Raw genomic sequence first — 24,271 nt, forward strand, 5'->3', positions numbered from 1 at the left:
TTTCATCTTTGGGTGAACTATCCCTCGTTCTGACTGCACTGATCTGACTTCACGACTATATCTGAGCTGATTTAATCATTATCACTGTCTGACCATCAACATCAGCTCACCGAGTCCACTGAGTTCATGCACACATACTCCCTCCGTTTCTACTAACTAGACTGTAGTGTGTTCATCAGCCAACCCTTCTATGAAACACTGCTACATGCTGCATGGGTTTAATATATACAGTTGATCAGAATTTAGAAAATTATCAACAGCATTTTCTTTAAGAAGAATTAAGATTTACATTTGAAGGTGGGAATCAGAAACATTTGTAATAAATTAAAAGAGACTAGAATTTAAATCTTTAATGACATCTATCAAAGATGAAATGACAAGAGCTTACACCACACACACACACACACACACACACACACACACACACACACACACACACACACACACACACACACACACTCACACACACACACACACACACACTGTTTCCATGTTTCATGGATATATTCCATAGATGTAAAGATAGAAAAGACTATTTAGTGAATTAAACCATCTTTTGACATCTCTGAATGACATATGGAGACATGGTATTTGAGCAGTAAGGTTATTAGTAATAAGTCAGCGTGTACCTTTCTGAACTCTTTCTGACAACATTTTTTCACCAACCGTGGAACAGATTCTTATGTAACACCATGCAGCCAATCAGGGCCATCATTTGGCTGCAAAATGACAAAAGGTATCAAAGCTCACCCAGAGGATTGACCTGCCTGCACCCTCCCCTCACAAACATCCCCTCTGGACCAGCTCCCTCCCCTCAGACAGTTTCAATAATTGTTCAGTAATCACCTGCCCTTTCTCTTGCCCGAAAAAAAGAGAGGGAGGAAATATTTGGATTATCTGTGTGGACTGGTGAAGTGGCCTGAACATGACGACTCTAATTAAAATAGTGTCCTGCTGTCTGATCATCTTTCAACTGACTGATGGAAGGAAATTTTGGGGTAACAGAGCAGGTAAGGGTGAATTATGCTTAACTTTTGTCATCATATTCTCACCCCCGTGTATTTGTTCCTTTATTTTACTTTTGCAGAACACAAAAGAATAAATCTATTTATATATTTAGTTTTTGCCCACTGTCAACTGGATGCAATGCTGTTTATGACCACCCTGACTTGCATCGCATGGACAAAAACAGTTGAAAAATCAGGTTTATTATTATAATTTATCTCTTCAAAGGGAAATTTGTTTAGTATTAAGTCTAAATGATGCATTCAGATTTTTTGCATGCTTGGTTTTTTTATTTATTTCAAAGACTACTAACAACTAATTGCTATCCTGCAGAGATCAAGTCCTCTGTCATAGACGAACAGAGAACTGTATGTCCAATTAAAATAAAAGTTTGCAAAGGAAAACATTAAAACGGGTTCAAATAGGAATGTTTTTACAGGACAAGCAACAAAGAAGTGGTAAACCCTTGGGTAGAATAGTTTTCTGAAAGATTTTATATTACATATGTTGATGCAACATAAATGTTTAATGCATATGAAAAATCAAACATATGTAATATCCTACTCTCTACATGCACATTTAATGGGCAAGAGTGATGGGTAAACAATTTATATAAATATTCCATGACTATTGTACAGCCTAAAAAAAAAACGAACTGTCAGTGAACCTCAGTTTATGTATGACCATACTAACAGACACTGAGGCTGGAGAGAAGATGAAGATCCCCTACAAACCTAAATCAATCTTCAGGCTTTACACTGACAGCATAGATGATACATGCACAGTGGAGCTCTTCAAGCCTCACACTCTGGACACTTGTGGTTTCAATAGCAGCCATCCTCTGGCTATCATCATTCATGGCTGGTCGGTATGTTGAGTTCATTGATTTAATAGAAAAACAGATTCAAATGTAAAAAAGGTAATAAGCTTGGCATGGATTGCAAACAGCTAAGCAGAGTTATTTCTAATCTGAAAAAGGTGAAAGTGACTTACAAACCAAACTGGAGACATGTGATCTATGCTGCAGCAGATGCATCAGAAAAAATAAATAAATAAAATAAAATTCTCCTTGTTGTGCTTCAGTTGGACGAAATGATGGACAACTGGATATCCAGGTTGGCATCGGCACTAAAAAGCTCAGAAGGACACATCAATGTAATGATTGCAGATTGGCTGACTCTGGCACACCAGCACTACCCTATAGCTGCTCAGAACACACGCATTGTGGGCCAGGACATTGCCCACCTGCTGAGGTGGCTAGAGGTGAGCGTTGGTTTGGGAAAACAAATCTCTCTACCGTTATGGATGCAGAATTTAGTTCCCAAGGGAATAATGCTACCATCCTTACATCTTACATGGAACTGACTAAGTAGAATGTTAATAGATAGCAAATAATTTATAAATTTCCTATCATAATTATAGTACAACTTAATTTTTCATTAGTAATATGCATTGCTAAGAACTTAATTTGGACAACTTTAAAATAGATTTTCTCAATATTTTGATTTTTTTGCAACTTTAGATTCCAGATTTTCAAATAGTTGTATCTCAGCCAAATATTGTCCGATCCTAACAAACCATACATCAGTGGAAAGCTGACCCTTATGACTGGTTTTGTGGTCCAGGGTCCTGACTTGATGCATAAGAAACATGTCTTCTTATTATCAGTGTTGTCAGAGCTAATAGCCTCATGTGCAGCATTCTGACATGTAGTGTATTTTGCTTTTATAACATTATAAATGCCTGTACTATCATGTTTTGTCAAATTAATGCATACTTGTGGAATATGGCCATTTATCTGTGAGTGTCCCTAACAGGATTTCAAACAATTCCCTTTGGGAAAAGTACATTTGATAGGTTACAGCCTTGGAGCTCATATATCTGGGTTTGCTGGGAGTAACCTAGCTGTGTCTGGAAAAACCTTGGGAAGAATTACAGGTGAGACGGAATATCTCACTAAACAATGATGTTAATATATAAATACGAGAAAGATTTTAAATTCAAAGATCTTAATTATCAGCAAATATTTTAAACATGACAAAACCATACATTTAACCCTGCCTGATGCTAAATATTACAGTAACAATATATTACATTTAAGTTTGTTTTGTTTGTGCAGGTTTGGATCCTGCGGGTCCATTGTTTGAGGGAATGTCTCATACTGAAAGACTCTCACCCGATGATGCTAGCTTTGTGGATGCCATCCACACATTCACCCAAGAGCGCATGGGGCTCAGTGTGGGCATCAAACAGCCTGTTGCCCACTTTGACTTCTATCCCAATGGAGGATCATTTCAACCAGGGTGCCAGCTGCATGTGCAAAACATTTATGCACATTTAGTCCAGTATGGGATTATGGGTGAGTTGCTTGGATTGATGGATGACTGGACAAACAGAGAGAGGAAGGGACAGGTCCATCCTCACATCTTAACTGTCATATTAGGATGAAAATGAGATATATTCAAAACATCCCATTAATGACACTGTGAGAACCGCTAACTAATAACGACAACTTTTCAGATGAAAGGCACAGACACATAAAAGCAGCTGTCATCCTGACAACTTAATTATTTCAAATTCCTGTTCTGTTCTGCTCTCCTACTGAGATTTGCCTTCAGGCAATTAAAAATCCCTATGGGAAAAATCGATGCAGACTGATGATACACACTGATGAGTCCATGACTCCGACGACACACTGCAAGGGATGGGGAGATGAATGTAACTGTAAAAATCAATAGGGGAAAGATCTTTTTTTCCTTTTAAAAGTCTGAGATCAGTATTAATTTTAATTTATTATTCTTCTTTTTTTCTTATTTTAAGGCTGCACTTGATCAAAAATACTGTAAAATCAGAAATTAATTACTGAATCACTATAATTTGAGTAACTCTTTTGTATTTCAATATATTTAAAATTTATTCCTGTGATGCAGTCTAATATTCTGAATTGGTGCTCAGAAACATTTCTTCTTATTTATTATCAATAAAATGGTGGTACTGCTTAATATTTTTGTGGAAATCATGATGCATGTTTTTTTTTTTTTTTTTTTTGATGAACAAAATGTACAAAAGAACAGAATTAGAAATAGACCTCTTTTCTAACATTATAAAAGTCTTTATTGTCACTTTTGATTAATTTTATGTTTCTTTGCTGTGTAAAAGTATTAATCTCTTTCATTAAACAAAAATCTAACTGATCCAAAACATTTGAACCATAGTGTGTATATGGCATCACAAATTAGCCTAGCATTAGCATCACTGCTAACTCCCCACAACACACCACAGTAAATCTAGACAGACAAATGTGATTAAATGGATACTCCGTCCTGAAATGAAAAGTTTCTCATTAATCACTTACTGAACTCCCATGTGAACCCCTATGATTATTTTGTTAGTTTTAGTTTTTTGTTTATAAGTCTTATGTTGTGTCCATCTAATTTTAGGTATTGAGCAGACGGTGAAGTGTGCCCATGAGCGCGCTGTGCATCTCTTCATTGACTCCCTGTTGAACAAAGACAAGCAGATTATGGCCTACAAGTGCAGCGACAACACGGCTTTCGATAAAGGCTACTGTCTGGACTGCCGAAAGAACCGCTGTAACACTTTGGGTTATGACATCAAGAAAGTCTGCACCGGCACAAGCAAGAAACTGTTTCTCAAAACCCGTTCACACATGCCCTACAAATGTGAGAAACAGCTATAACGACCTAAAAAAAGTGTAAAACGGTCAATCCTACTGTTATGTAAAATGAGAGATTATTTCCTCTGTTAAACTTCTCTCCCTAATACAAAAAGAAAAAATACAAATAAATATAAATATAAACTTTTATAATCTGTTTCTTTCCCCATTAGTGTTCCATTATCAATTCAAGATCCAGTTCATCAGCCAAACTGATAAGATGGAGCCCACCCTCACAGTCTCTCTAGCTGGGACACTGGGAGAAAGTGAACATTTACCCATAACACTGTAAGTGTGCAATAGTGTTATTGAGCATCACCTTAATGAGCTTTGCAATGACTCTCATATGGATACATTTGTGCTTTCTGCAATTTAAAAAGCTTTATGCATATGTTATGGTTAAACATCATGTACGAAGTAAGGTTCATAAGTTAAAGCTTAAATTAGTGTGACAGTAACAGAAGCTCTAGATATAACAGTAAGCCAAAGATTGTTAAATGAAAGACTACTTGATAACATTTGTGGATGAAGTACATCAATGTTTTATGTACTGGGCTCTAAAAGCTCAAAGTGACAAGCTCCGCTTCAAAAGGAAACCACTCAATTTAGTCATCGCTGCACACAGAGAGCTCTCATCAGAATAACTCATTTCGCATGAATGAATAAAATACATGTGTGCTGGGAACATGAAACAGAAACAGAGAGCAGGAAACTGCAGGGAAGCATGCAATGGACTAAAATAGCCTCTCGAACAAAAACATGGGCACACAATTACTCTCATGCATTTTCACCAGATTGTTGTTGTCTATTATAGGAATCTAAAAACTGAATGAAGTAAACCTGAACAATCACTTTACTTAATTCCTCGTTCTCAGAGTTGAGGAGATTTCAGGTAACAAGACTTTTACCTTCCTCATCACTCTGGATACTGACATCGGTGACCTGATGATATTGCGCTTCACCTGGGAGGGAAGCCCAGTATGGACAAACATGTGGAGCACGGTTAAGTCCATGATACATGGGACCAAAAGCAGCAGAGGACCACAGCTCACAGTGGGGAAGATCACAGTGAAAGCTGGAGAGACCCAGAGGAAGTAAGTGTTAGAGGAGACAGAGAAGAGTTTGCCATCAACTGAATGCCAAAAAAAAAAAAAAAAAAAAAAGTAGACTAATGATTAAGAGACTGGATTTAGCGTATAATGATCTGTGGTGCATCAGTATAACACTTTTTTTTTTAAATGGAATAAAATAATGCAATACACCCAAAACAGGCATAATAATGTGTATGCAGACAAGACAATATCTGAACTACTGTTACGCAGAGAAATACAGAATAAATAAATACATTTGTAATTTTAAAGCCGACACGAATAAGCTTCAAACGTTTTCAAGCTTCCATTCATGTTTAGTTATTCTAGCGACCTCTAGTGGACATTGCTGTTGTTTGGATAAGCTATTTTGAAACAGTAAAAAAGCATTACTACCTAGCTGACGCTCATAACATCTCTTTTCTCGTCAGAACTTCGTTTTGTCCACAGACAGATGAAGGCGTGTACATCGAGCCGTCGCAGGAGAAGGTGTTCGTGCGCTGTGAAAAGAAGCGGAGGATGAGGATGATGATGATGAAGCACGACTAAAGCAAACTCACCTCACACCTGATCGTGTCTTCAAAGCCTTGGGGACGAATGGGACTAGATTTCCTGTAATATATGCTTAATATTTCGAACTTTACATTTTTTATGAGAAATTAAAGAATGACCAAGTGTACAAAGATTTTGTTATTAAAAACGGGTTTTGTATTTTAATTACACTGTAGGCTATGCCAACTTTTAGTAGAAGTCCTCGTTCCAGAATCTGATTGGCACAGGCACAGGCCGCTCTCTTGATTGACCCTGTGTTTTAGTGTTGATACTGTACCACTGATCTTTATCTCGATTCTAGAGCAGTTGTTGATACCTGTTTGTGATGTCTGTGTGTGGACCGCACTGCAGTATGGAGCCAAAAGAGTCTCAATAAAGATAAATGCACACACTACATGCACACATAGGATTCATACATGCATACACATAATTCATAAATACACACACAGGATATACAAATGCGCAAAATTTCACAAATGCACACACAAAATTGAAAAAGCACAGAAGATTCACAAATGCATACAAAATTCACAAATGCAAAATTCACACACCAATGCAGTGAAGTTCACAGGCCGCAAGCAGTTTGTAAATCAAGATATGTTTGTGTGTGCATCAGAAATACATTTGTGAATCTTGTCCTGTGCATTTGTGAATCTTGAGTGCATTTTCTGTGCTTTTTCAATTTTGTGCGCATTTGTGTATCCTGTGTGTGTATTTATGAATCATGTGTGTGCATTTATGAATCCTATGTGAATGTAGTGTGTGCATTTATCTTTATTGAGACTCTTTTAGCTCCATACTGCAGGGGAGAAATTATGTAACAACTTTGTTGGTACCATGTTTAGCACTTGAACACTGTTAAGAGCTGCCATCTTTGCCTTTTTAATTCTAAATTCTGAAATTATTAAGCTCCCAAAACTGACTTAATATCGTTTCAATACAGGTAATTTATTTTACAAACATGACCTCATACCAAGTCATATTTCTATGGCACTTCATTAAAGATGCTTTCTTTTAATTAGCAGAAATCCTGAAATATATTTTTTTAAACTCAATGTTATTATTGCTCACTTACAGGATAACGTATTGCCAGTCTATTCCTGGATAAAGTAAAAAGTAGACAGATACATCACTTTCCTCTGTAAAATTGCAACTGAACTTGGCAACAAATGATTATGTATTAAACACATTTGACACAACTACACAAAGGTTGACAACAAAATGTTGTTTATAAGAAAAATGATTTGTGAATCATTTTCAATTCAATTCAACTCAAATATAACCTGAATGGATGATTTCTATCATTGACGTATACTGTGATGGCTTGTTGAATACTTCAGCGGTGCTCTTGAAATATACTGTTATAATATGCAGTAAACTAATAAAAATAATAAAAACATACATTAGTATAAATTTGTAGAGCATACAGGCAATTAATAAAATTTACACAACATGTATGGACATATTTTACCAGACAGGGAAAGGAGCTTTTGATCAAGGCTATTTTATTAATGCATTTCAAGTACTTCAAAAAGAAAAAAAAAAGTATGTATTAAAAATTGTCAAAAGTGAGCGCAAAATAGAAGAGAGAGGAAATATAAAGCAAAAAAAAAAAAAAAAAACTATGAAACCGAGCAGACATTAAAATCAAACAGTAGTATTAGACATTTTCTCCATCTTGTTTTTCATATTCTATCCACACACCATGCTTACATATCAGTGCACATTATTTATAAACTTAAATACAAGCGCGAAAAAAAAAAGGAAAAAAAAAAACTATTTAAACCCTAGACCAAATCCCTTAGAAATTCAACCAAACCCATATACCACAGAATAACACAGAAATGATTAAATTGATGCTAACTGGAGTCAGAACAAGTCAAGCTCACTAAAAACCCATTTCCCATTAACATGTAGAGAGACATACAGTACACAAGTGAGGGGATGAATTAGATCTAAGGGAGGACTTCTAGAAATAAGCAAATCATCCATGTTTTAAATGCACATCCTGCAAGGATGCAAGTTTTTTTGAGAAGACATTGGACTCTGTCACACTACCAGGATCCCATTCAACAAACATAAACAGATGGTCTGTTGAAACACAAAAAAGCACAAAAGAAGACTTTTGTGAAAAAAGGACATTTGGGATGCATGAATCATTTGTAACCCTTTGCCTTTGAGACACACACAGAAGACAATCAAAACACATTTAGAAAGAATGGAAGGATTTCATTAAAAAAAAGGATGTTGGACTGCAGTTTTAGCAGTGTAGTTACTATGGGCTGGTTCAGATGCACTATATAGCAACACAAGGCATATATGTATTGATTATATAGGCTGCTAGTCTGGATGTTTTTTTTTTTGTTCGCTATTAAAAGAGGTAACGACTGAAATCTCTTAAGAAAGGTTGCTTTGTATAAATATTGATTGGTGTGTAAAACACTAAAGAATCTACAGATTGCTTTTATCATCACTCTCTCTCTATCCCATCCTTTCACTAATGCACACCGCTGAGATTTACTCATTTGTGTAACTGTCCACACTTTCCTGTTTCCAACATCTTATTGCAAAATAAAGACCTGTTGTGTATTGAAAAACCCAATATTTCCTGATGTTGTGCTTATCTTCTCAAGTCTGTCTCCTGCGGGGCTCCTTTTACCGGCTGCACATAAAGTAACAGTGACTCTCAGAATATCTGGAGTGACATTTTTTTGGGTACTTTTATTTTACCATCATCCTTCTCATTAATTCCCTCTCTCACATGAAATGAAGAACTACAGCTATTTAGTGGTTATCAGCTGGGAAGGAAAAAATAAAACAAGTGATCTGCACAAATGTGGCTTTCAGCAAAGTGAATCTAGTAAAGGCCTTTCACCAATAGAAACTCTCTGTGCTGTTATTTCCTATTACATCCTGAGTGTCTGTTAAACATCCTTAATTATCATTATTAACAGAATAAAAACATGACATGACTGAAAAAGATCTGATGGATTTTGAGATCTCTGTACAACTGCACCCTGGAGACAATGAGAAAGCTTCAGAAATAAAAGCTTTTTAATCCTTTTGCTTGCATTTTAAAAACATCTTAATAACATTGGAAAATTATTCTCTTTAAAGAGTTCTCTCAGCCGTTATTGATCAGTTGATTGATGATTGATATCTATGTGACATCCCATCATGCTTATGTCCACAGGATGGTGGCAATCCCAAAAAAAAAAAAAAAAGGATAAAAAGGCAAAAAAGGGAAATAAAATGGCTTAATCACTTGAGAAAGAATACGAAAAGCAGAAAAGAAAAAAAATAATTAATTCTGTCCTCTTCCTCATGACTAGCTTCTGATTTTTTTCTCTGAGCTATGCAACGAAAGCTTTGCTGGCTCCCAGAACAGTGGTTTCTTACTCTTTAAAACAGTTGTTTTCTTAAGTATAGTTCTTTGAAGTCCTTTTATTTGCCAGTTTCTTAGTTTGTAGATGGGACTCATTGATTGATACAGCTAAGTCTTTGGAGTGAAGTGTTTCCCACTGTAGGCACTAGGAAGAACCAAGGCAATGAGGAGGCTGTCTCAGCGTCGCATCTGGCCCATCTGATAGTTCTCTCTCTGCTGGCGATGGTGCTGCGGCTGGGTCTGTGCAGCCGGATTTCTTCTTCTCTTCAGTGTGCCTAAATAAAATAACACATACAGGTGTGATTAATCACGTGAGGTGCAGGGGTTAAACTAGGTTTTTAGAGTTAAGGCAATTCTTCAAATTCAGTGACGTGACCTCGCCGAATATCACCTCTATCAGAGTCCACTACTCTAATAAACATTAAATGTGTTTTCCGGACTGGGGTAGAGTTGAAAATATTCTGCCCTTTAAAGAGTTTTTGAGTATAGAAAAAAGCAGATGTTTTAGAGATTGTTTTAAGGTTGTACTCTGGACTAAAACTCTGGCTTAAGTGTAATGTATACTTCAGTTTTTACATGTATGCTTGGTTAAGAACTGAATGCAGAAATGTAAAAGGCATTCGTAATATGATTAGGGTTATTTTTTAAAGTGATGTGTATTGTAATCTTGTTAAATTGGATTTCATAAAATTGGTAACAAAAAAAGTATAGATCAGGAACTACGTATTTGGCAGAGGTATAGTTCAGGAACTAAGTTAAGGTAAGTGTATTGGTATTGATAATTTTTTTTTAATGATACACAACTCCAATACAAAAATACAATGATATTTTTTATCACTTATAATGTCTGGAGAAAAATGGCACAGATACTGCACAAGGATTAAGATTTTGACCATACATTTTGAGCACCTGCGTTTGTGCACTTTATGAAATGGAGTATAGTTTGAAAGAATATACTTTTGCTGTGTGCCTAAACTAAATATTCCCATCAAAACTTAAGTTTGGAGCAAGAGGAAGGAACATTGATATTCTACAGAGCATTTGATTGGACAAAAATCAAGTCTGGCCTGTTTTTCTTGGAAAAGAAAGACTGAATTGCAAATGCATTTATCTGCTAGTGAATTAAGTAACTGTTATGTGTAATAATTATATATAGATGAGCTATACATTTGTGGTCATCTGGGATATATCCCTGACTGTGGTTTGGTAGGGAAGTTTAAGCCACTTATGAGCAGGTGATGATTTAGACGGGCATCATTTAGGGTACATTACCTGGCAGTGGTCTGGGTGGGGGTAATTTAGGGTTGCTGCTAGGTGTGTGCACACTGCAGATCTTGATGAACCCAGCCATTAGCATGATGAGAGCAATGCCCATTAGAAGAACCGCCCACCAATGCTCCTGAAACACAAATATTAATATGAGATGAGCACTGCAAGTGATAAATAATATTGCTGAGTTCAATATCACTTCTTATGGTGTTTCAGAACAATTAAAGCCGCAAACAAATGCAGGGAACAAGTATTTAAGGATAACATAAATGAGACACTCACGACTATCCACTCTGCAATGCTGGAGTAAAGCTCAGGGTTGAAAATGGCCTTCTTAAGCCTTGCCAGAGGGCCGTCAGCATCCACCAGCCTACACTTCATGAAGACGTCACAGTATCCTTTGAAGTCATTACAAGGAGAGCCAGGCTGTAACGTGATGACCCGTTTGTTAAAGTGTTGAGCCCATTTATCTGAGCTAGTGCTGCTGCAAGTGTTGGGCTGACCTATCGAGACAAAAGAAAGAATGGGATTGGTAAATGTTTGTTATATTTCTTTGGAATTACTCTACAATGTTTTATGACAATTAAAAAAAAAGTGTTACTCACCCTTCTTCATACAGCACACATGACACAGCTCTGTGTCGTCTTTGCCCTCCTCAGTCGCACAAGTGCAAACTTCTAGACCATACTTCTGACAGATAGAGCCAGAACAAACCTGAAAGAGAAAGAAATGACATTCTCAGGCAAAATGCCCTCAAAACAATAATATATTCAATGCTTTGAAGTCTTCATGTGTATGCATTTGGGCCAACATGAAAATATTTTTACATGCCAACGTGAAAACAAATAGGGCAAATTTTATTACTGCTATTAAATGCAAAATCGGTTTATACTTTGCTATAAAAAGCCCCAATGTCAAGAAGTTTGTCATTGTCAATTGCAAGGGACAGCATACAGCTCATGATGCAGCACCTACCCCATTAAGGCAGACTTGGGTATTAGAGTGGCAGGATGTAAAGTTTTCTTTAGGCGTTGAGGTGGGGCACTGGGCAGTGATTCCATTGCACATGCCCTGATGAGCACACTCAGAATCATCCCTGCATTTCACATCGCTGGACCTAAAGGTGCACTCTGGCGTGCAGCATGGACCCTGACTGGGACTGCAATTGGAAAGTACAAAAAAATTTACGCTTTATTGCACATAATGAAATAAGTGTTAACATAACAAATTACTGCTGATGATACAGATTAAACAGACTGTTGAAGTTCTTCTTGCTCACCTGCATTGAACCTTTGGCTTCAGTTTACACTTCAGTTCCTCTGATGCACTGGCATCATAGCAGCACTTGTCCTTGCATTGATCGCTATAGCCACAGTCACACTGTTCATTAGCCTCAACCAAACCATTACCACAGATGGGCTGTCCAGATTCTGGAAAAGAACAAGACAGTTAGAGAGAAAAAGGGTGAAAAAAAAAAAGGAAGTCTGCCGTCTGATCAGGGCTGGTGGAATCAGTTTTTTGAGACTCTGATGAAACGATTCTACAGAACGGCATCATGAGCTCATTACAGTGAGAATCCTCCCAGAGCGATCTGAGGTTAAGTGCCCCACTCGAGGCCACTGACGTGATAGCTCATGTCTCGCTCCAGCCTAGAGCCTTAAACTCTACTCCACACAAATCATGTGACATACAAAAATCTGTAAAAATAGTACTGTATTAATTTTCTTTTTTTTTTTTACAGGTGTTTTACCTGTAATTTTATACTTTATTTGTGTTTTAGAAACTGTCCATAATCTACTAGATAATATCCTGGCAGAAAATTACCAGTACTTAAAAAAAAAAAAAAAAATTTATATAGAATTCTCATAGGGTGTTAAAATCTCACCAACAAAGCATTGGAATCTCTTCTTTTCCAGCACTAGGCTGATGTTGCGAATGCTGCAGATGGAGAACTTGTTGTTGTTGAACTTGTCTCCTGATGTGGCTCTGGCATACATGATGTAGTTGCCTTTTTCTTTCTGGTCCTGAGTCTTAGACTCTCCTGGAGTGCAATCACTTCCTGAATCATGCTGGAAGACAGAGAAAGAAGATCGGTGCAATCAGTAACAAGGGTACAGACACATTTGAAATATTCACTATCCCAGCAGTTATTGCCCTGCAGCGTTTGCCTGAAGCTACGTAAGAAGTGTTGGAAACCCAGTTAGTACCAGAATGAACAAGAAAAACTTAGGTTGCTTTTGAAGGTGTTACTAGGGCCAGAAGGGGGTGCTCTCTCTTCAATCAATGCAAGTAATGCACATTTTGCACCATTACACTGACAGGGTCCCTCTGTGTTTGTTGGTCCTAAGTTGGTTTAAGGAGCCTGGCCAAACTGATGTTCATCAAATGCGAGGCCAGGTTACTACAAAAGACTGTCTCTCAAGGTCTCAAAGACCGTACTGTAATGCATGCTTTATTCTTAGAGCTTTAGAGAGTCAAATTTATTTCCTCATAAAGGATTCAGCTGAGGGGTGTTTCGACTGCTAATCTGTCAAGCATGCTGCACGTGACTTGAGAAGGACTCACCGGAGAGCCAAAGTTATGTCCGACCTCATGAGCGAAGGTGATGTGGGAGACTTTAGGGGGAACGTGTGAAGCATAGTTTTGCACGGTGATAATGCCGGTGTTCAGAGACTTCTTCTTCCCATCAGAGTACTGCTTATTCCTCTCACAGATTCCACCAGAGCTGCCTGAAATCAGAGAAACACCAATTAAAGAAAATCCAAAATTACATAAATTCTCTATGGTATCATTATTCCTCATCATTCTTAAGTGGTGAAATCATAAAGGAATTAAAAGGGCTATAAAAGCACTTTTGTATACATTATTTTGCTCTACTCATAACATTTCTACAATCATCCCTTAAACGTTCAAGCGGATGCAATTAGTGTTAATGATTATTTTTATTTTATAATAACTATATGTTTATAAAACTATAATTATCCAAATAGTATAAATACTTTGGCTCTTTCAAGCTGCTGTTTGTCTGATTGTTCCAACCATGCTGACACAACAAGACTGGCTTAACCAATGATTCGAGTCAAGACCATCTCTTTTGTCAAACAAAACAGAAGATGGGGACAAGGGAATACGTGCAAAACACTGTTTGGTGACGCTAGTTTAAACATGATTAATTACTCAACACTGACAACTGTAGAAATTAAGTGATCTCACTGTAGCTGTGGCTCAGACGCCCACAAAATAAGCAATTAGCACTGAATAAAAACAACTGGCGTTGTGTAGACATAGACAGAGGGCAAAGAAACATGCCACTCTGCCATCAATCAGAACACTTGTACCTGTAAAATAGTTGTGTGTGATGCGCGGGTCATCTCATAACATAAAAATAAAATCGATGTATGTTGTGTGCATTTCCCTATAGCCTATATTAAATATTTTGTATATGTATTTTCATATTTTATTAGGTTCTTTGATAAGGTTACAATACGAAGGTCTAGGCAGCAACGTAACTTGCGTGATGTCCCCGATGCGCGGGCCGTCTCATAACCCGCGGGTTGGGGCGGGTAAAGACATTTTTCTTTATTCACGGGGCAGGCCAAATATTTTCAGAAAGCGGGACACGCTGGTTGGAAAAAAATCTGACCCGCGCATCACTATTGTGTGAGATAATACTCCCAACACACCTTCTACTTAATTAGTTTTCTTTAGTCTAATTTAAGTGAACTGGCAAAATAACAAATACTTCTGTTTTACAACTCACAAGCAAGGTGGGCTACACATCTCTAAGAATCTTTATTCCACCAGTTTAGAGTTTGAAATTTGTCACCTCAAGCTACTGTTTTAAATGAACACACTTGGAGGAAAAAAGCTTGAACTTTTATAATTCAGATCAATTCAGCCATTTTAATCAGCATTATCAGAGATTATTACATCAGCACTACGTTTATCAGCATCTAATTGTAAGCATGTTTGAATAGAATTTCTGTTATGTTCCTTGCCTGATGATACAAAGACACTTGCATACACAAACAAACATGTAGGCTGATTAGCTTGTTCACTCAGCTCAGTGGTTCACAAAGACAACAACTGCTGCTTTCCTTAGTGACTAGCCGGAGCTGGACCAAAGCAGCAGACTTTAACAGTCCTAATTTACTTTTATTGACTGACAGGATTTTTGTGGGTATCTCTGTGTGTGTGTGTGTGTGTTTCCTCCTCAAGAACAGTGTTTAAGCCTCAGGACTGGTTTATCATAAATTTAGTAATGTGCCAGAAAGCTCTTTATTTTGATAAAGAAAAAAACTCCAAAGACTTAATTCTTATGGTTCGTTAAAATACAGACATTATTTACAGATTTTTTTAAGTGACATTCAGAGGTCATTACGTAGATATGAGATTGTATTATGCTCAAAAAATATTAAAATCATAACAAATAACTTAAATATGCATAAAGCATCCAATTCCATCTGGTGCAAAAACACAATTGCTCTAATGAGGACTCAACTGCTTTACAATAGGTTTAGCATCTTAATAAGCCTTCAAGACACTGCATACATTAAACAAGGCAACATAAATGCTCATAAACTTGAGTTATTGTATAAAAATCTATATAAAAAAAAACCCTTTAAATAAATTAAGCAGAACTGTTTATGCAACAATCTATGTGTTAGTGAATGTCTGAGCAGCAGGCAGAAAATTCAACTGAAATCCTCAAAGTGAGATCACATTCTGAATATGCCAAAGAGGTGCAAACCTCCCTAGCAACATGAATACATTAATAGAAACAATCATGCACTAATGAAAAGAATATCGCTTTTAAGGTGTGCATGTCTGTGTTAAAGGCAAATATGTGAAAACACTAAAAGGGTTTTTATCAAGCGGAGCTGTAAAGCAAGCTGTACTCAGCTTTACAGTCCTATTCTGTATGCAAAGCTTGGATGCAGTGCTGTCCTTGTCTAACTTCTCTTTACCTTGAGACTAACACAGTTTAGATAACTACTAAAAAGTACAGAAAAAACATCTCGCAGAAAATGCAGAACAGTACATACAGAATAGTTTTGCAATTCGTCCCCTCAATTTATAAACCGTACTCACAAATTCTTAAACTGTTCCCTTGGTTTAACAAATCGTACCCACTGATTTAAAAAAAACATACCTTTGGTTTTTTTAATCTGTTCCCACAAATTCATAATCCATGCACATTTTTTTTGCAATCCCCAGTTCCCATGGGTTTGTAAACTCAGGGTACTCAGTGTACAAACTGTGTGTATTCAGACACATTTTAGAAGAATAAATCTTATTGCACATTGTACTAAGAGGCATACATTAAATTGTCTTAACTGCATGATTCAAGTTATTCTCTATCAATTGTGGCATGCACGAGGTGGAATAAAACGATTTAATAAGAATGACGTTGGTCTAAAATCTCGTGTTTGTGATAATCTTAGCACTTTATTATTATAAGAGCCTTACCAATATATCGTTGTGCCGATTTTATTGGCCAATATGAGCCTGCCGCTGATATGAACTTCTTTTTTTTTTTTTTTTTTTTTTACAGAACATATAACGCAGATAAAATGCTTGAAATGGTGTAATTACTTAGTTTGTCCGGCTCCACTTTTGGCTTTTGGTGACCTGAATGAAACGCTTTAAAGCTTAAGCAGCTTTGGCCTAATGGTTAGAGAGCCAGACTAGTTACCAAAAGGTCACCAGTTTGAGTCTAGGTGCTGGCAGGAGTTGTATGTAGGGGGAGTGAATGAACAGTGCTTTCTTCTACCCTCAATACTCATGGATGAAGTGCCCTTGAGCAAGACACTGAACCCCCAGTTGCTCCCCGGGCGCTGGATCTATAGCTGCCCACTGCTCCGGGTGTGTGTTCACTTCTCACTGCTGTGTGTGTGTGTGCACTTGGATGGGTTAAATGCAGAGCACCAATTCGGAGTATGGGTTACTATACTTGACAAATGTCACTACTTTCACTTTCATATAAGTCTATGGAAAAACACTGAAACTTTGAATGGTCATATTTCCAAAACAGCAGGGTGAATCCGCACCAAATTTGGAGGATCCCTTCATCTCAAGGGACCCTCTCCAACGCAAATCAAGTGTACGTCTAGGGGCCCGAAGTTTAACGGGACTTAATGTGGGATGTTAGTGTGCACACAGACGCAAAACATGAGGCGTAAAAGCGTCATTAAAAAAAAAGAAAAACAACACATCATGCTCATATTTTTGGGTTTGATGCACCGTTAAAACTGGCCAATCTATGATACTGACACTTTTGTTCACGTGCCTGGAGCTGCTGTAAAGTTACAGTAAAACACGACTCGGTTGCGTTCAAGCACGAAAAGGTCTCGCTGAACACACTTGATATCTAACGACGAAGAGGAAGTAAGAAGACCAAGAAGATACATCGATGCAAGTTGAATGTATATCTGCTGGTCTCATTGGTGTCTGATCACAAAGGGCTTTAGGAATCACAGATCAAATAGGATTTGATGTGTACCGGGTTATCTCCGTTATCTCTCGCCAGTGAAAATCGCTTGGGTATGAACACAAAAGATGCATTGAAAATCACTATAAATTGTCCCGGTGTGTACAAAGTTTAAATAAAGACTTTCCTTGGACTTCTTTTATGTTCATAAGAGGTAAAATATAATTAATTTAGAATTACAATTATTTACATGCTTATTAGTTTTAAACAAATATATTATTACTATTAATAATAATACTTTAACTTGGATTTCTAAATGCAGTTTGACATCTGATTCGCAGGTCTTCAGCCCTGCCTCTCCCCCTGACATGTATGCTGATTTTATTTCAGATTAGCAGACACTAATTTAGGTCACTAGCACACACAAAATACCTCTCAGGAGATGAAACTGGGGAGACGTTGTATGTGCATCTCTGATCATACCTGAAGGAGCGCCGACCCAGGCCAGACCCAGGACTCCATCATCAAAGTCTCTATCTGTGAAGACATAGGCTAGGCAGTAGTCATCGTGATTCTGCTCGGAGTTGAGTTCTAGAAATTTCTCCACACCGATGTTGGGAAATCGAAAAGGGTTAGTTGGATTCTTGTCATCCTCAGTAGTGTTGATCTGAAACAAAGACGCAAACAAACTTCAGTTTAATACCAATGACAGTCTGCACTGACTTATTTTTTTCTTCTTCACCATCTCATGTAAGAGTGCTGTGTTAAAAGAGGGTGCCAAGCTTGTCTGTTTTTTGTCCAAAACCTCTTCTAAAATGCATTCTTTGTGAACCATTAAGTAGACAAAAAAAAAATTCACTTGTAAAGCAGAAGTCTGTGACTAAAAAGTGAACTGTACAAGTCTTCAAAAGAGCTGCAGTACATGTCCTGACATGCTTTTATTGACATCTGGTTAATACTGGGCAAGATCTGTAACCCCTCTGTATAACCGTAACAAAATGAGCCAGTCAGTCAAGATGGACTTGTATTCTAGCCAGCAAATCATAGCGGATAGGAAGAAGAATATCCTGTTCATATACCAGACATATTTACATTAGCTACTACAAAAATACACTTAATCCATTTTTCACTTCCAACAGGGAATGACATAATTAATAAGAAGACTGAAGAAAGACACTCACCTTAATTCTCTTGACCATGAAGCTGATATTGCGAATGCCTTGAAAATCTGTGCTTTGATAGATGGAGTCAATGGCCTTTACATGACTGGAAATCTGCACAACCCAAAAGAACAAGCCCATAAACGTACAATATAAAAGACTGCAGGAACTATATACCACTAAGTCACCTGTGCTTTAGGTGTACCTGTGCGATCACAGCCTCCCTGGTACCGTAGTATTTGAAAAAGAAGTGATCCGTCTGGATGAAGAGCTGACAGGTATTTTTCTCAACCTGTGCTGCACGACGTTTCCTCAGGATCACCGGTCCATCAGCTGTCTCTTCGTCAATGACGTGGTTCTTCTGCTGCAGAGAAAACAGCAAGACATCTAAAAACCTAACTGAAGAGGCTAAGGATAAACACATTTTTTTTATGTTTGAGCACAAAATAATTTATAATTATTTATAATAAAAGAATGCATTTGTCATTTGTAATATACATCTAAATTATATCAAATGAAGTACAGATTTGTTCAGGAAAGGTTTCAAATTGAAATCTGAACTTTAGAATCATGGGAAACAGGAAATGTTCCAGTGATGGGGATTCTATGGTTGTTTGCATTGTGAGATCCGAATCACGGTGCTAGTAGGTGATGTTCGGCTGAGTTGTGTGAAGGGGTGTTGGCTCTGACCTGGGTGGGCTCCTCCACTGCAGATGCCTGGTATTTCTTCATTCGCTCAAAAACAGTGTGATCTGCACAGCCTCCTTCTGCTCCATATTTATGAGGATAATCTGGGTCAGAAAAATCAAAAGTTTCTTGAAAACCAAAAGCAACACAATGCTCTTTGTGTACATTTTAAAATGATATACTGTTAACATGTGAAGTCTCTAATTAGGCCACATGCTGCATTTTTGCAACCTCTTAGTGACGAAACTGCAAATGGCACTATCACATACTACACCTAAAAGAAGAGTCCACCTATTCCTGTTATTGTAATTGGAACGGCATAAAGTGTTACTGATACTAGGGTGCTCTGATTGATCAACTAAAGATCATAAATCGACCGATAATTGCTTTGGGATGACTGATCGGCTATCTTTAAATAGGCCAATCGTATAAAACTGATCTCAAGCTGATGACATGCCTGGCGTGAGAGGTTTGGCATGACATGCAGTGGCACAGTCTCAGACTCTGTCCAGCGCAGGTGAAATAATTATAATGCTGAAGTTTAGGTACAAATATTTCTTCTTTAAATAACTGATAAAGTAATTTGAACAAGTATCTGTGAAACAATTTCACAAACAGCATGAGTGAATCAGCGTGCCCTCTCTTTCTCTCTCAAAATACAAATGGCTGGAAATAATGTCAGGTTCCAGGATGATGCCAGGATAATGCATATTTTAGAGTGGCCTTTTATTGTAGCCAGCCTAAGGCACAACTTTGCAATAATCATGCTCTTATCAGCATCTTGATATGCCACACCTGTGAGGTGGATGGATTATCTTGGCAGAGGAGAGGTGCTCACTAACAGAGATTTAGACAGATTTGTGAACAATATTTGAGAGAAATAAATCTTGTGTACATAGAAAAAGTCTTAGATCTTTGAGTTCAACTCATGTAAAATGGGGGCACACACACACACACACACACATATTATTATTATTTTTTTTTTCACTAGCCACACCCAGGACTGATTACTGCCAGACCTGTATTATCAAGAAATCACTTAAATAAAAACAGTCTGACAAATTGAAGCATGCTTAAAGAGAAAAACATCATGCCGTGGTTTAAAGAAATATAAGAACAGATGAGAATCACAATAGTTGGCATGTATCAGTATAGAAAGGGTTATAAAGTAATTTCTAAGGCTTAGGGACAGCGAACCACGGTCAGAGCCATCATCCACAAATGCAGAAAACTTGGAACAGTGGTGAACCTTCCCAGGAGTGGCCGGCCTACCAAAATTTCTCCAAGAGCAACGATGACTCATCTGGGAGGTCATAAAAGAACCAAAACAACATCTAAAAGAACTGCAGGGCTCACTTGCCTCAATTAAGGTCAGTGTTCATTAGTGGAGGGAATCTCACAATTTGATTATGATTCAGAGGGCTGCAATCAATGATAAAACGACTATCAATGCACCTTTTGTTTTAATACAGATTTTCTTTTTTCACTGTCTGGCAATTAAAGCAGAGTATTTGGTATGACCCATAGTGAATTTACTTCCAAGATTCTTCCAAGGCGACAATTTAACAACAAGGTTTCACAAAAAAGGGGGAGGGGCCAAAATGTTTTCACACCTATATATACATATTATATATACATATTATATATATATATATATATATATATATATATATATATACACACACACATACATATATACATATGTATTATATATGTATGTGTGTGTATATATATATATATATATATATATATATGTGTATATATATATGTATGTGTATATATATATATATATATACACACACACATACATATATATGTGTATATATGTATATATATATATATATATATATATATATACACACATACATATATATGTGTATATATATGTATATAATATATATATATATATACACACATACACATACACACATATATATACATATATATATATATATATATATATATATATATATATATACACATATACATACACACACACGTATGTTTGTAAATATTGAGATTTTTGGCAATATTTATAACAAAGTTCATTCTGGACTCTGCTTTTACTTCTTGCAATAACCAAACATCAGCAGAAATGAAAATGAGAGTATAATCAAATGTCTTCTCTGGATATTGTATTTTTTTAATGGAAAGTCTATATTGAAATCCTGCAAGCATCCATAATGAAAGAGTCTTTGCTCCCCTCCTGGAGGCAGGTTAGTCAACCGAAGTGATCTGCTATATGCAATCTAACTTTTAAGGGAGCTGTCATTACAGAAAATGCAAGCCAGCAGTTGGACGCCTCTGTGTACACATACACAGAGCTATCTAAACTTTCTGAATTAAAAAACAAAAACAAAAAAAACTTTTTGCATGCTTTCATGCGCGTTTGATTCTAATACAGTTGTTACAAATGAGGATGTCCCCAAAAAAGGGGTTTTGTCAGATTTCGCTCACCTCTGTGTAGACATTTGTCCTGAAAATAGTTAATTGGGTACAGACAGTTCAGTTAAGACAAACATTTTAATTTTTGAATGATTTTAGAAGTTTCCTTATTATTATTATTTTATTCAAAAATGTATTTTATCATATTTTAAGATTTCAAGCACTGTATCAAATAAATTATTATTGCTGATGTAACCAGTATGTTGAACACCTCAGGACTGAGCAAATCCAAATTCTGAGCCACTATTTCAGGCAAGTTATTTCAAGCTTCAAGAACCTTATAATTCTCACATCAAAATGTAAAATGCTGTCAAGTACAGCAAAAAATAGTCACTGCCTTAAAATTTGGTACAGGTGTCATTCTTACCAATATCAGCTTGTCTCTGACAGATGGCTTATGACCACCCAAGTATCTACCCAACTCATGGATTAGAAAAGGACAGACTTTCAAGAAATAATTAAATCAACACAACAGAACCTAAACAGTTGCATGTGTGCAGCTCTTACACAGTCTAATTACCCATGACAGGTTTAGGCTGATGGTTTCTCAGTCTCAGGACAGCCAGGCACTGGCAGTGAGAGAAGAGAGCTGGTCTAATGAGACAGCAGAGCTCTGAAAGTCCACTCAACGTCTTTGAGAACTCCACAGAGAACAGTAACCACACACAGACACTGGGGATCCAGCATTGGGTCCTCTCTTAATAATCTACACAATTCAGCATCATTTGCATGGCTTCCTGACATCACGATGATGCTTCTGGCTGATTGGAACTGCTGCATTAGTCAGTCCGTCACGGCTAACCTCAGGACTGAAATTATGGGTGATAGCTCACCCATAAACATCTCTCATGCTCCTGAGAGAACTTGTTTTCTTCAAGCCGGAACTGACAGTTGTGGAATAATGTTAGCATGTCCAGACAATGAGTCATCAAAATGTGCTCTGTCAGGTGAGGAGAAGAGAATACAGCCCCTTTCACACTGCACTGGAAAATTGCCTTCTGTGTGAACACAAACACAGGATAGATTCTGGGATCAATCCCAGGTTGGAGTCCTAGTAACATTGCCGGGTTCAGTCCCGGAACGAACTCCGTGTGGAAAAAAAACACAGAACCAATGCCGTAAAGGGTGTGGCATAGTGATGATGCACATTATCATGCAATTCTTTTACTGGGTGTTTTGAATGCAGAGCAACATTCGCCACAAAAATTGTGCGGAAATTGTAATGGAGCAGAGATCTGGTAGTTCCTCACTATCCGCGCTGAAGCTGAACTCCTTCACCAGCTTAAATGAAAGTTAACGTACTTAGCATTTTCGACTCGTACATTACACGTCGCATCCTGATGCCATGTGTCATTACGGGACCTTTACGGGTTGTGTGTGAATGCTCGCACAGATTCCGGAAAATCACTGGCACTGTGAATGAACCAAATCTAATGATCCGAGAACAATTGCTGGGACACATTACCCGTGTATTACCCGGAATCTCAGTGTGAAAGGGGCTTATGTTTGCGGCCGAAGGTGTTTTGGTGGTAGTTAAGGAAAGACTCCATTTCTTCTCTGTGAGGTTTTTATTGTCCCACACTGAACGCAGCCCCATTCAAATGCAAATCTATGTTGGGCAGAACAAGAGAGACATCTGTCAGGAGCAAATGAGTGTAAAAGGAAATGACAAGTGCCTCTAGGGAGAGAACCGAAATCTATCTTCTGAGATGATAAAAGTCTCGGACTTGTCAAAGTAATCTAAATGGAAGTATGGCGAGCTTTTAGCGAAAATCGCAGATTCACTTTTTACTTTTTACAGTAAAATAGTGGATTGTTTCAGTGAAAATTATTCGGTTGAGTAATAAACTGCAAAACAACAACACATAAACAAAACTGACAAACAACTTCTCAGAAACGCAAGTTGTGGTTGTGAGAGGTTGTCCCAAGAGGGAAGTGTTGGGTTTCAGTATAAACAACCCATACTTTTATGACTGAGCTTATTAAAATACGCAATAATACCAGAAGAAATCTACAGAAAACATAATGGTCAACCTAAACTGGATGACTTCCGCAAGGTGCTGGTATTGGAACAACCCCTTGCAAGAAGGCATCACAGGAATGAGGGGAATTGTTAGAGGCAAATGCCAGATAAGAATTGTGCCAGATCTAAACCTAACCCTTAAATCGTGGTTGAAAGGGATTTTTCCCAAGACCAAAAAGGATGTTGAACAGAAACATGTCCTGTTCAAATGCCAAGGAACATGTCTCTTGGCAAAATCACCTACAGGAAAACAAAGACTTCCTGAAACTGGTAAAAATGAGTTATCATTAATCTGAATCAGTTAAAGCTGCAGTAGGTAACTTTTGTAAATATATATTTTTTACATATTTGTTAAACCTGTCATTATGTCCTGACAGTAGAATATGAGACCAATAATCTGTGAAAAAAATTAAGCTCGTCTGGCTCCTCCCAGTGGTCCTATTGCCATTTGCAGTTACAGACCGCTCCCGGTAATAAATCAACCAATCAGAGCTGTGGTCCGTAACATTGTTTGTGTTCACAATGTAGAAAAATGTATATAATAAGCGAGT

General features: G+C 37.3%; 2 protein-coding genes across 3 annotated transcripts in view; one reads left to right on the forward strand and one right to left on the reverse strand.

The window, feature by feature from the left end:
- The first annotated feature begins 816 nt into the window (after positions 1-816).
- On the forward strand, positions 817-8,025 carry lipca (lipase, hepatic a). Its single transcript, XM_052560291.1, has 9 exons — positions 817-1,010; positions 1,701-1,873; positions 2,089-2,268; positions 2,823-2,943; positions 3,125-3,364; positions 4,446-4,688; positions 4,855-4,969; positions 5,557-5,775; positions 6,201-8,025. Exons 1-9 carry the CDS (start codon positions 926-928, stop codon positions 6,316-6,318), a joined length of 1,494 nt encoding a protein of 497 aa, XP_052416251.1. The 5' UTR covers positions 817-925; the 3' UTR covers positions 6,319-8,025.
- The window catches only part of adam10a (ADAM metallopeptidase domain 10a), a 61,764-nt gene continuing 45,302 nt past the window's right edge, over positions 7,810-24,271 (reverse strand). Inside the window, exons 5-16 of one of the 2 annotated variants that reach the window (XM_052560290.1) lie at positions 19,256-19,356; positions 18,771-18,926; positions 18,587-18,679; positions 17,889-18,072; positions 13,541-13,704; positions 12,861-13,044; positions 12,255-12,405; positions 11,951-12,134; positions 11,581-11,689; positions 11,258-11,478; positions 10,979-11,105; positions 7,810-9,981 (exon numbers count right to left, since the gene is read on the reverse strand). In XM_052560290.1, coding sequence (XP_052416250.1) covers positions 9,884-9,981; positions 10,979-11,105; positions 11,258-11,478; positions 11,581-11,689; positions 11,951-12,134; positions 12,255-12,405; positions 12,861-13,044; positions 13,541-13,704; positions 17,889-18,072; positions 18,587-18,679; positions 18,771-18,926; positions 19,256-19,356 — 1,772 coding nt within the window. In that variant the 3' untranslated portion in view covers positions 7,810-9,883. Of the gene's footprint in view, positions 9,982-10,978; positions 11,106-11,257; positions 11,479-11,580; positions 11,690-11,950; positions 12,135-12,254; positions 12,406-12,860; positions 13,045-13,540; positions 13,705-17,888; positions 18,073-18,586; positions 18,680-18,770; positions 18,930-19,255; positions 19,357-24,271 lie in introns of both variants that reach the window. The other variant, XM_052560289.1, reaches the window with a different exon arrangement.

This window comes from Carassius gibelio, chromosome B7 (genome assembly GCF_023724105.1).
Source record: "Carassius gibelio isolate Cgi1373 ecotype wild population from Czech Republic chromosome B7, carGib1.2-hapl.c, whole genome shotgun sequence".
NCBI classification, from domain to species: Eukaryota; Metazoa; Chordata; class Actinopteri; order Cypriniformes; family Cyprinidae; genus Carassius; species Carassius gibelio.

Bases quoted from the DNA above. Each gene is read 5' to 3' on its own strand.
- lipca (XM_052560291.1), top strand. From the start codon at position 926: ATGACGACTCTAATTAAAATAGTGTCCTGCTGTCTGATCATCTTTCAA. The intron at 1,011-1,700 runs GTAAGGGTGAAT...CCATACTAACAG, and splicing joins ATTTTGGGGTAACAGAGCAG to ACACTGAGGCTGGAGAGAAG. The intron at 5,776-6,200 runs GTAAGTGTTAGA...TTTTCTCGTCAG, and splicing joins GCTGGAGAGACCCAGAGGAA to AACTTCGTTTTGTCCACAGA.